Source organism: Astatotilapia calliptera, chromosome 19, assembly GCF_964374335.1.
Source record: "Astatotilapia calliptera chromosome 19, fAstCal68.1, whole genome shotgun sequence".
NCBI lineage: Eukaryota > Metazoa > Chordata > Actinopteri > Cichliformes > Cichlidae > Astatotilapia > Astatotilapia calliptera.
This window is the reverse complement of record NC_137440.1, coordinates 5,502,312-5,514,378: the sequence shown is the minus strand read 5'-3', so window position 1 is coordinate 5,514,378 and position 12,067 is coordinate 5,502,312. Positions and strand designations below refer to the sequence as shown.

Sequence of the window (12,067 nt, the reverse complement as noted above, 5' to 3'; positions counted from 1 at the left end):
GAATTGCGCTGTTCACACATCTAAGTACAAATGAACTCAGCAACTTTCAAACACACACACACACACACAAACACACAAAACCACACAGAGCTGATAAGGAGGAGGCAGTTAATGTACCAGCCTTGTCATAAACACAGAAGACTTTGGATGTTAAGTTATCTGAGTTAAGGTTGGACCTGTTAACAACATGGTTAAACTCTAGAACCTTAAAGGTGAGCCAGATGTGTCACGGAACAGGAGTAAACCCTCCTAAAACACAGACAGTGCAATATGAGTATATGAAAGGCCACACCTGGCCTCCCATAAATGGCTGGGGATGTAGAGACTAGGCAAAATAAAAGCAAAAGTAGGAGTAGTACGATAATACTTTAAAGTTAGCCCGATGCATTCCACTCATCACCACCACCTCTCATCTACAATGTCACTACATTGTTATTAGAGGTGATGATCTCTCTCTCCCTCCTAACGGTTCTATACACATTACTCAACATGTAGAAACAATGGTGGTCTGTGCAAGAAAATATAAGATGACAAGTTTAGAGGTACGAGCCTGTCAGAAACAGCCTCTTAGTGCACAGCCAGTCAAAGTTCATGTAGGATTATCGCCACACCGTTTGACAGTTGGCTTCACTTGACAGGAAAGCTAAACTTGTCTCATGCTGGGTTCATGGGGCTTTTTCAACTCACGAGGATTAAACAGCAGCATTTACTTTGAGCGAACCAGCCCGTGGGCCGCTGCATACAGCAAATAACTCAATAAACCCTAGTTCCTGTACAGTGCAATTTGATGTCACATATTTACTGCTGTTATCAGCTAGAGCAGCAAAGTAGACCATCAACTCTAAGGTTAAAAATGAAGCCGTTCGGGAGAGCTGGCGTTAGCTTGGGCAAATCGGGCCTGGCAGCGACAGCAGCAGCAGGAGGAGGAGGAGGCAGCGCAGCATTCAAAACTTGACAGCGCGATAGCCTCACTAGCGTTAACTAGCTAGCAGTGTTAGCATCTCGAATAACCGTTACAAAGCCGCATTGAACGCTAGATAGTCGTCTCCAAAGAACACATAAAGCTCTAAGATAGTATAGCCATGAAGATAAAGCGGCTTTCATTTCAAAGCTTTGAAGCTTTACTTTAGAAATTATATTTTTGGTAGCTAGCTAACGTTAGTGCAACGGTTATCGCGGGTTAGCTCAAGTTGAACATGTAGCCTTAGCTTAAGACCCGCCACCAATCAAAGGAAACACAAGAAGCTGATTAAAAGAATGAAACCTGCGATTATATCAAAGCCAATGTGTGCTAATAAGATAGAGTTACCTGGGCGGGCTCGGGCGATCACCCATCATCCCAGATGTAAATACGGGGCAGTGCTAATGCTGCTACCGTTAGCTAGCGCTCACAGACTGACAGAGTGACCAGGCTGGGAGACACACACCGTCCCGAGTCCCGACCCGAGCCCGACAAGCTGCAGCCGACCAAGTGGCTGGTAGCCCTCCAATCGTAGTACTTTACCTTGATCCTCTGCGGTTCGCAACGGAGACGGCGGCGAGGAGTTATCCTATGTTTGGAAAGCTATCGGGCTATTAGTTAGGCTACCTCCAGTTCGGTAAGAACAGCCTTTCCCCAGCAGCGGCGGAGCAGCAGGAAAATCTTTGGCCTGAAACAGCCAAACCCACGAGTAGCCTTCCTTCCAACTGAATAATCCTCAAACTCCCATTAATTACAAAATACACCTACGATACACACAAACGATTACGTTAACGCATTTACATTCCTGTTATTGATTCACTCGCTCGTCTTCCCCAAAAACCCTGGATTTTGGTGTTTTCTTTGCTCGTCTATGATCCGGGGCTGTTTCCTTTCACCCTATTGTCAACACTGCTGGGTTGAGACCATGGCACACATAACAGAGACACAGCGTAGCGTGCTGGACGAGCATCTGAACCACGTACAAAGCTGATTGGCTGCAGGGAGCGATGTCCGCAATTGTGATTGGACAGCCAGAACTATCAATCACAACACGGAGAAACGAGGCTCCGAATCCGTCGGTTAGGTAGAGGAGAAGGGACAAGGAAAAAGATCGAGGCAGAGAGCGAAGTACAGTGTGTATGTGTGGAGGCTTCACCAGGCAGCGTGCTGGAATGAGGCTAAACCTGTCCGAGGCCCGGCCCTGCACCTCGCTTCTATGTATCCGCATTTTAACGCTCGTTCTGCCCAATCGTTTATTGCACATTTATAAGTGTTTTTGAAGACCTCCTCACAGCCGAGGCGGTGCTGTGTGAAAGACGAGTGCATTTCAGCCCTAGAACCGAAATTAGAGAGGAACACAGCGAGAGTTACATAACTGATATATAGGTCTGTGAATGCGCTATATAGCTAATGCTAGGGCATGCATGGGTGTTTCCTTTACTCGCTCACGTATTGGTTTTCTCTCGCTTGATAGGTTTTTAAAATAACACATTTGCAAATAGTTTCTGCTCCAACTTTACAGCAAATTATACAAATAATTTTTTATTAAAAAAAACAATATACCATATAATTCATATTAGTCACTATACTGGAAACGTGTCAACTGAAGTGCTACATAGGCCTAGCTATATCTTATGTATTTGAATTACTGATGCATTAACGTGTAAGTAGCAATAATTATTAGTATTAACGCACTGTGTCCAGGGGTAGTTTTATCTAACGTGTGGATTACTGGCCAATTATGAGGCAGTAGGCCGTGTATAAAGGTTTCGCACATTTCATACAAAATAAAAAAAAACTTCATACCCCAGTGTTTTTCTATGACTGTGGTTGCTTTGCTTTTTTAAGTCGTAATTTTAGTGTCATTTTTCCTCATTTTATGTAGTCACAGCATCTCTTGAGAGATTCCTGCGACTTATTCGTGATTTTTTTTTCATCTGCTTCCTCATCATTTTCATCCTTCTAGCTGCGTCTCTTTGAGTTTGCTGTTTTGTTATCATTTCCCTCTCTTCTAGTCCTTTGGCATTTTTTAGTCAAACTGGTGTTTCATAGTTTTCAAGGAGTATCTTTGGTGAGTGTAATGTTGGTTGTGATTTTTTATTATTTTTTGGCTTCATTCAGAACTCCACAAGATTTGGTATGTCTTAGGCAGCGAGCATTCTCAGCAGAATCTCTAGTGAAGTGTTTTCTCACCATTGTCACTAAGGACAGAAATAGCAAAACTGCATCATATTGACCAGTGAAACCACACTTTGGTTTTGCCACTGTAACAATGAAGCCTGCTAGAGGCCTTGTTCATACTAACTGAAGTAAAATTACATTCACACAACTTAGAGGAACCATTTCTCTACAGCTGTATTTCCCATATCAACACGTTTTAGTAGTAAAACCTAGTTTGTAGCAAAGTTAGCGTCACATCTACACTGCTAAATTAGGAATCATGGACTTTATCAACAATTTTAAAAGAATGACCTTAGAAATAGTTCTGTATTATGTTTTTTAAGCAGTCAGGGGTCATATCAATTTGGTTATCATATGAGTGAACAAATAATCATGTGGGTGACCAAAAATGAGCAGTTAGGCATACAGTGACTTATCAAGAATATAAACAGATATTTAAAAGAAAAGATGATGTTTCTCCATCACCCCATTCTCAGTAATGGTCTCATTGTGGTCACTCTATAAAAACTGTGTGGCTCCATCACTGTCTTTCAGTAATATCTGCAGTTTAAGTTTACTCTTTTCTGTGCAATTATATATATATACAGATGTGAAGAAGTCAGTTTTCCTGGGGCTTTGCAGTCGTTTAAAAAACCTGTGACTGAGTAGCTCGTAGAACCAATGTTAACAGAAATAGCTCTTTATGGCTTTAATGACTTTATCAGTCTTTCACATCATTGTAGAGGAATTTTACCCAGTCGTCTTCAAAATGTTGTTTCAGTTCATTGGGCATTCGTTTATACTGAGCCTACTTAAGGTCCAGCATTTCAGTCAGCTTGATGCTTTCCTTTTTCAGACATTCTGTTGTAGATCTGCTGCTGTGTTTGGAATTACTGTCCTGTTGGACCATACCCTTGCAGCCAATCTGTTGGACAGATGACCTAACATTTGACTTAAGAAAACTTTGTGTACAGAGGAAGTTGTGGTCGAGTCGGTGACTGCAAGGTGGACGGGTCCTGCAGCTGCAAAACTAGCCCAGGTCATCACCCTGTGCTTTATTATTAGCATTTGTGCTGATATGCTGGTACAAGGCTGTGTACATTTTGGCCAAACATCTCCCCTCTCCTCTCGTCTGTCCAAAGGATGTTGCTCCAGAAGTCTTGTGGTTTGTTCAGATGCAACTTGACAAACTTTAGCCACGCTGCCATGTTCTGTTTTGAGAGAAGAGGCTTTCTCCTAGCAACCCTTGCAAACAAGACATACTTGTTCAGTATTTGCTAATTGTGCTGTCATGAACTTTAACGTTTAACTTGTCTGGGCCTGCAGACTCTGAGCTGTGGCTCTTGGGGTTTTTTGTCATTTCTCTTCACGTTGCACAGTCTGACCCTGGGGTGAATTTGCTGTGATGTCCACTTCTGGGAAGATTGTGGGATTATGTTAATGCACAGCTAAAACCGCCAAAACCTCTGCTGTTACAGGGCTGCTCACGCTTTCTGAAGATCAGTTAATCGAGTGCATCTGATCAGCAGCATGTGGCTGCTACTTACCCTCTTAAATCCTGTGGAAGCAGTGAGGGTGTACTTAGTTTCCACAGAGTCCTGTGAAAACTTCACATTAAGGTACCAAACATTTATAGTAAAACACAGGATGTGAAGTCCTCTCTGAAACTGAGTACATTAGGTGCACCAAATTTGGATAGCTTTTTCTTTCCTTTTACATGTAAATATCATTTAGCTTCCAGAGTGAGACTCCAAAAAGACTCGTCTTTGTTTTGTCTGTCTGTATTTACTAATAGAATGTAATGACTCAGCTGATGTTTTCACACTGCAAAAAATTCATAGAGTAATGAATGGTTAAAAGAATGCAAAGATGAAGCCTGAGTCACCGCAATGATCGCTAATGTGAATGAGATTCACCGCATGACTCCACTGGCTAGAATTAAACACACACACAGACACTTGCACTGCCAGTCTAGTTATTCCACTTGCTGCCATTTGAGAAGGATAGCTGCAGTCTCAGCGTGATCACACTGTGCCGGGCAGCTCGGGTGACTTTCAGGAAGTAATCCAGTAATAACAGCTGGCCAGCTGAAGGAATCATTGCAACTAGAAGATAGAAAGTGTAAAAATGGATATAGGAGGAAGCTGTCAGTATGTCATACTATACAGTGTAACAAGATTTAATGCATAGTATGTTTCATTGTACTTAGTGGAAATCAGTCATCGGGGAACTTTACAATACCAGTTAAACCTCACTTATAACAAACAGTTTACTGTTTTTAAGATGTCCTTGTCCTGGAGATGAATCCTTGTGTTTGGAGACGTATTCCTGCACATGGTGGCTCTTATTTACTATTGACTGCGCCACATCTGTGCCACTTTTTACCAGTATTCTGCCATGGAAACCCTTAAATATGTGCTACAATGGTGTTGGAAGATAATCTGGGCAACTTTACTTTACTACAGTTTACTTTTCTTGTAGTTATTCTGCTCATTTCTGACCTTACTGGGGGGTAGGCCTAAATAGCTCTCATTGTGGGTTTGATCAACCAGAGACTCAATCATGTCAATGCTCAGTGTCAGTAGACTGGCAGTGATATGCTGTTTATTAGTAGTAGTAAATGTGAGAATATGCCAAGCAGGGTTGCGGATTATTACTTCTTTTTTAAATTCATTGATTGATCATTTGATCCATGTAAAACAAACACCCACATCAACATTTCAAAGCTGAGAAATCATAAAAAGTCCTGTATTGCCCAACCATCGATTGCGATACAGCAAAATGAATCAAAAACAGCTGAAAATCTGATGCATTGTTTTTTACAGAAACTGGACACTTCCTGCTCATTTCCAGCTCCAGATTTTTATACTCGACTTTGCTTGAGTAGCTTTGCATGATTCCAGTGTTAGAATAATGCTTGTTTCTCTCATCTGTCTCAAACAAGCTGTTTTAACTCCTCTTCTTTTAAGTCAAACGAAAATTTTAAACAGCAGGTGGGAGGGTCCTCTGTCCCCAAGAGTACCATGTCAGGAGCTGACACTGGAGCTAGTTTTAAATTCTAGTCATTTTTGGTTGATTAACTATTCTATTAATTGACAAATCATTTCTAGTCTAAAACATGAGTGACACCTGTCAAGTAGCTACAAAAGAGCAAGGGTGGCAATGAATGTGAATCCCAGCAGCATACGATTATGATACCAGCAAACAGTGACATCTCCTCGTCCGCTTTGTGTCGCTTTCTGGAAAACATCAGATGTAAGCAAGCACATAGGGCACAGGACAGATGAATGTGAGAATACAGACATGAAAAGCTGCTTTTATGATTCAATGAACATAAATCACTAAACCAATCAGTGGAAAATGTCCAGCCAAAGAGAACTAAGGCTGTCCAGAGCTCTCAGGATGGTGGCTGGTGATGTGCTGGAACAGCAATTGTAGCCTAAAAACTGAGATGTGCTTCTAGAGAAATGCTCCAGTCCTGTGTGCTACAAATATAATAACTATAAAGACTGATTGTTGTGGTGCAGTCACACAGCATGCCAAAGTTTTTATTAAACACACACAGCTCTCTTCATATTAAATACTTGCCCTGTTTGTTAGCTGGGGCCACCAGATCTTTATCAAAGACTAAAATACAATTTGCCTTTCAAAGTCACCTGGTCGCAATTTTCCTGCAAGCTGGTTTCTTTGTAAACACTAAAAAGGTCCACATTCAGGCTGCTATGACACACAAGAATATGTTTTGCTTGTAAACAGAACTGCACAGTAAAAACAACAGCATCTATCAACAGCTGAGGCAAAGATGAACACCATTTCATCTGCTTACTGACATCGTCCTCAGCAGCTGAGCTGCTTTAAATTGTAGGACACAGGGCTGCTTCAGTCAGGTTCACTTTGTTCCTCTGCTACGCCGTCTTCTTTTCTCTGTGGTAGCCGTGTTTTTTATGAGGTCTGGATTTGAGTCTTAGAGCTGACTCGCTCTTCATAGACTCCCTTTTCCCTGGTGTGAGCTCCTCTCCACCCGGTTTCCACAGCAGAAGCTGTGCATCCTCCCCCCCGGTGAACAACGCCTCCTCTGCTGCATCCCACAGGAAGCAGCGCACCGTGGAGGCGTGGCCACCCTCTAGGCTCCTGAGCAGATGAAGACCCCTGGCGTCACACTCCATCAGGTGGAGGTCTCCGTTGTTCTTCCCGCCGACCACCAGCAGCTTTTGGGTGTCCTCTAGCCACCGCCCCCCCACCAGGTAGTCCACGCCTCGCCCGTCAGCCAGTAGAGTCAGGCTGCGAGCGTCGGAGGTGCTGAAGATGGTGAGAGGCTCATCTGTATCCAGCTGGCCCAAATCCCACAGGTGCAGCCCCTCATCGTGGCTGAGGCACAGCAGCTGGGTGTAGTTGGCCCCGGACCAGCACACTGAGCTCGCTGATGAGTCGCTGTTGCAGGTGGCGAGCAGCGCATCCTCCTCCGCCCCCCGGCTGAGGTCGAAAACATTAACAAGGCCATCTGTGGAGCCCGAAGCCAGGCGGTCCTTATCCCGGGGATGGAAGCGCACCTGTGTGATGTCATCGCTGTGCGACTCAGAGTATACCCCAAGAAGCCCACCTGCCGGTTTCCTGGAATCCCAGAAAATGAGGAAGCTGTCCTCGCTGTCCACTTGCTCAGTGCCGGCACACAGGAGCATGTCACTGCAGCTCAGGTCGAAGCTGCAGTAACAGTGCGCTGGATCGCTTTTAAACTTCTGGGCTGCCTCCGTCCCGGGTTGGCGGACGTCCCACACGCGGACCGTCCCGTCAGCAGAACCGGAGTACAGGAGGTCAGAGGAGGTGTGGCCAAACGTGACCCCGCAGAGCCGCCCATTGTGGCCTTGATACTCTCCCACTTGCTTCAAAGTGTCCTTGTTGTGCAGGTGGATGGTGAAGTTGGAGCAGGACACCGCCAGAAGGCCACTCGGCTGCAAGGCAACATCCAGCAGGTAGGTGGGTTCCTCCGGACAGGACCGCCTAGCAATGGACAGAACTTTAAGCTTCTCCTCCAAATCCTCCATGGAAGCTCCTGATGAGTTCCTAATGAGATGGAATAATTAAAAAGACACAGAACTCTGATCAGCAAATCCAGCAACTTTGTCTTTCACTTCCTGTCAGTGGTTAAAACCCTGAGATCCACCTGTGCCTGCAACTCATCGGTTTTATAAGCTAATACAGAGCTGCTTTTCTACAACTGTGTAATAACCAGCAGTTCCACAGCGGTCTGAATGTGCCCATGTTTATTCATGTGGAAGGAGACTTGTGGGAACAGTTTCTCCCACTCACAGATAATTGTGAATATTCTTCTAAATTATGCAGCAATAACAGTGCTCCTACACCACAGTGTTATCAGTCTGTGTGTAGCTTCACTGGGGAAAATACAAAGTTGTTTTTGTTTTAATATATCCTAAACTTTTTCTTTCTGAAACACCAAAGTAAAACTGCTTACAATTCAGTCTCCTATAACAAGACTCAATAGCAAATGTATATTATCTACAGCTTTCTTTATTTGCTACATACATACGCATATGAGAACACAGCTGATGATGTTTAATAAATTGCCTAATCCAATTTTGTAATTCGGCCCCAAATTAAAACACTTCCAAAACCGCTCCATTATTCATGTTTTTAGCTCTAAACACGAGTTTTAGGGATTTTTTTAGAGTTTGGCGCTGGGGTCTGTAGCTCCACGTTCATCGCTCATCGCTGTGTAGTGAATGTTATCGTGTCGCGTGCTGTTAAAGCCGACCTTCCTACCTGCTACAAATGAAGGGAAACTCCCGGTGTGTTACACACTAGTGTTTGGACACGTCCGCCGCCATTCTGGACACAATACAACAGCCCACTGCCACGTTATTACAATAAAAGACTTTGGCGTTAAAGCTCTTAAAAACACGTAACTGAGTTCATTTCACCGAAAACTACGCATGGAGGAAGTGCTTTGTGTCACAGTGTGTACAGACCGGGTGGAAACGTTCTTCATGACATATTTCCGTTCGTGCGTTTCGTACTTATTACTTTTTTTCATATTCTGTTTTTATCTTTATTTTTAAAATATTTATTATGAATTTATTTCCCTCACAGTGCACTTTATTATAACGTTCCTTGTGAATAGTTTATATTTAATTTTTTTAATAAAATGAAAAATGTGGGAAATGTCACTATTACACTGTGCTTACGTAAGAAAAGACATAAAAACTGTATATATTTACATTTCTTGATTTTTAATTTATCTCAGCTAAAAATTGTGCAAAAATGTCTGTTCTCTCTTTCTCTCTCTCTTTAGAATTTAAAGGGTTTAATGTATCTCTGCAGTGAGTCAGCCAGTCTCAAGGCTTGGATTTAATCAAAGAGCAGAACTGAGACGTTATACTCAACAAGTAAATTACGAGGTCCTTAAACTGAGACTTGATTCATCATGCACCGGGGTTTCGTCTAATTATTTTGCAGAGGAAAGATTAATCAGCTTATTCAAGAAACACAGCTGCCGCGCATCAGAAATATAAATTAAATATGTAAAACGACCTATGAAGCGTTGCAGCAATCTCTTATTATATTTTTCTTCAATTTTTTCTTCTTAAATCTGTTTTTTTTTTTCGCCTTTGGCAATTTCAGATGGCTTTTTGTTACAGACATACTTTAAAAAAGGGAACAGAACAAGAAACTCAAACATATCATCAAAACAAAGGGGCAAAGCTGATCTGGTTCTACTAGAAGGATTGCCTTAGGATGAAATAAATTCAGGTGTGATACCTGTGTCGTCCAGCAGGTGGCAGCAGGAGCAGCTCTCACAGGTCTCAAACTGTTCGAGGCTTTCCAGCTGACCCAAATCTGACATTGGAGCCACACAGAAACAAATTAAAGACAACCTCAGTCCTTCGGGGGTACTGGAGTAAGAGGAGGAGAGTGAAGGAGACTTTTTCCTTTTTATTATCCGTCATTTCAGACAACACTCACACAGCTGACATGACTCACTCTTGTTCTGATGTCTTTCGTGTTTCTCAAAGCTCTTTATATAATCCCACCTTCCCCATATTTGCATCTGCTTCAAACAAATCTACTTGCTTTGTCTCTCAATTTGCATCTTTTTGTGGTCATTTAACGTGTGTTCATACTCACTGTGCATCACTTTGTATTCTGGTTTTTGACACAGTGCCCCTGTGCGGCACATTTTAGTCCTTTTGTGGGTCTTTTGTACTCATTGTCATATTTGTTTGCAGTTTATTGTTTATTTTGCATTACTTTGTCATGTGTGCTTTGTGTTCCTCAATGGTCCATTTGAGTCTTTTTGCACCAACACTTCACTTTGGTATCATCTATCATCTTTACAGTCCTTCATCTTTTTTGATGACTCTTTGTGGTAATTTTATGTCTCTGTTCTCACTTTTGGTGTTTCTATGGCTCTTTTGTGCCTCTTTGAGCATTTTTTGTGTGTGTGTCTGCAACTTCAATTTGTTTGTGTTGTGAACCTCAGTGTCTCCTGTTAACCTGGAGACAAATGAAGGATTGTGAGCAAAGGTTAACTACAGTTTGAAGTGTGTGAAGTTTCTGCAGCTTTAGCCCGGACTGACACACTCGTCTTTCCCAGTAAAACATCCACAAGGCTTCAGCCGCAGTCTTGAGCGCTGTCACGTTCTAAAGCAAAGGAAAAAAAGAAGTAAGGGAAAGTCTTTCATGTTCAGCTGGAGTTTCTCTTCCCCTCCTCAGCTGAGCAGCTTTGGCAGAACAAAGTGGAAAGTTGGTCCTCCTGTGACACATCACAGCTCTGCAGCAGGAGAAACAAACACAGAAGAGACTGCGTCATCAAAAAAAAAACCAACCCAAACAGTCAAGTTCTTATGCAAATAGTCACCTGTTCACATGTTCTTTTACATGTGGACTGAATTTGACCCATTTCAGGATTACTGTCCTCACCAGCACAGGTTTTGCTTCGTGAGACTTCCTGATTAAAGCCGCTGCAGTTTGGTGACAGATGAATCAGAGGTCTGTTAGTTTTTCCATCATGCCTCAAAGCAAAGCTGGGCTGACATTCACACATGCACACAAATCATTTATCCATGATAAAACAAAAAACACTGAAAGTTTGGGATGGCTGCATCCAAAGCATGGGAGAGCTGACATCACACAGAACAGTTTAGGTGGACCTGGATGAAGTTATTTGTTGAAAATTTCTTTGAACACCTTTTAAAAGCGGGCAGCTTAGTGGCACCGTAGTTCGCACTGCTGCCTCACAGCAAGAAGGCTTTGAGGTCAAATCCACCATCTGGCCGGGGGACTGTCTGCGTGGGTTCACTCTGGCTTCCTCCCACAGACGTCCAGCAGCTGAAGGTGGCCTGGCAGAGCATTTGGTGATGTCCATGGATTCTAGACATCAGGCAGTCACCGAGTGCAAAAGGATTCATCCAAGTATCAAAAACATTTGTTACATTTCAAATTATTCGTTTTGATCCTCTGACTATTATAAAATATCTGTAGTTGAAACCAAAGTAATGTAAAATGTTGTAATTCAAAAAGTTTGTAAAACCCCTCAAATTAAAAATCCACGTGTGCACTTGACTCACATCTTATTTGATTTAAAATCCACAGTGGTGGTGCGCAGAGGCAAAACTACAAACACATATATTTTTGTAACTCTTACAAAATGTGTGTTCAGTATACTACATTATGTTCATCCTTAGAGGAAGATTTAACCAGATTAAAGAAGCAAAAGTTTTCAAGGTCATGGCTGTGGGTGCACCAGTGAAAATAATGTCCAAGGCCAGACCTACAGAATAATTAGTAACATTTTTTTTTTTTACAGTGAGAAAGATTCAGTAAGAACAAACTTTCAAATGGTTTTACATTCATGTCCACAACTCCACACGCACACGCACGTTTTCATTCTGCAGTCTGTCACTGCAGGGAATAACTGAGGACAAGCAGGCA

The 12,067-nt window shown here is 42.6% G+C and overlaps 2 protein-coding genes across 3 annotated transcripts in view; both read right to left on the bottom strand.

Moving 5' to 3' along the window:
• ppp2r5eb (protein phosphatase 2, regulatory subunit B', epsilon isoform b) overlaps positions 1 to 1,918 on the bottom strand; it is a 51,056-nt gene extending 49,138 nt beyond the window's left edge. The window contains exon 1 of one of the 2 annotated variants that reach the window (XM_026151045.2): positions 1,310 to 1,918. In XM_026151045.2, coding sequence (XP_026006830.1) covers positions 1,310 to 1,338 — 29 coding nt within the window. In that variant the 5' untranslated portion in view covers positions 1,339 to 1,918. The remainder of the gene's footprint in view (positions 1 to 1,309) is intronic. The other variant, XM_026151046.2, reaches the window with a different exon arrangement.
• A 3,779-nt stretch (positions 1,919 to 5,697) lies between these two features.
• Positions 5,698 to 9,104, bottom strand: wdr89 (WD repeat domain 89). Its single transcript, XM_026152038.2, has 2 exons — positions 8,900 to 9,104; positions 5,698 to 8,182 (listed from the first exon to the last, which is right to left on the bottom strand). The coding sequence occupies exon 2, from the start codon at positions 8,161 to 8,163 to the stop codon at positions 7,027 to 7,029; it is 1,137 nt and encodes a 378-aa protein (XP_026007823.1). The 5' UTR covers positions 8,164 to 8,182; positions 8,900 to 9,104; the 3' UTR covers positions 5,698 to 7,026.
• Positions 9,105 to 12,067: the final 2,963 nt, after the last annotated feature.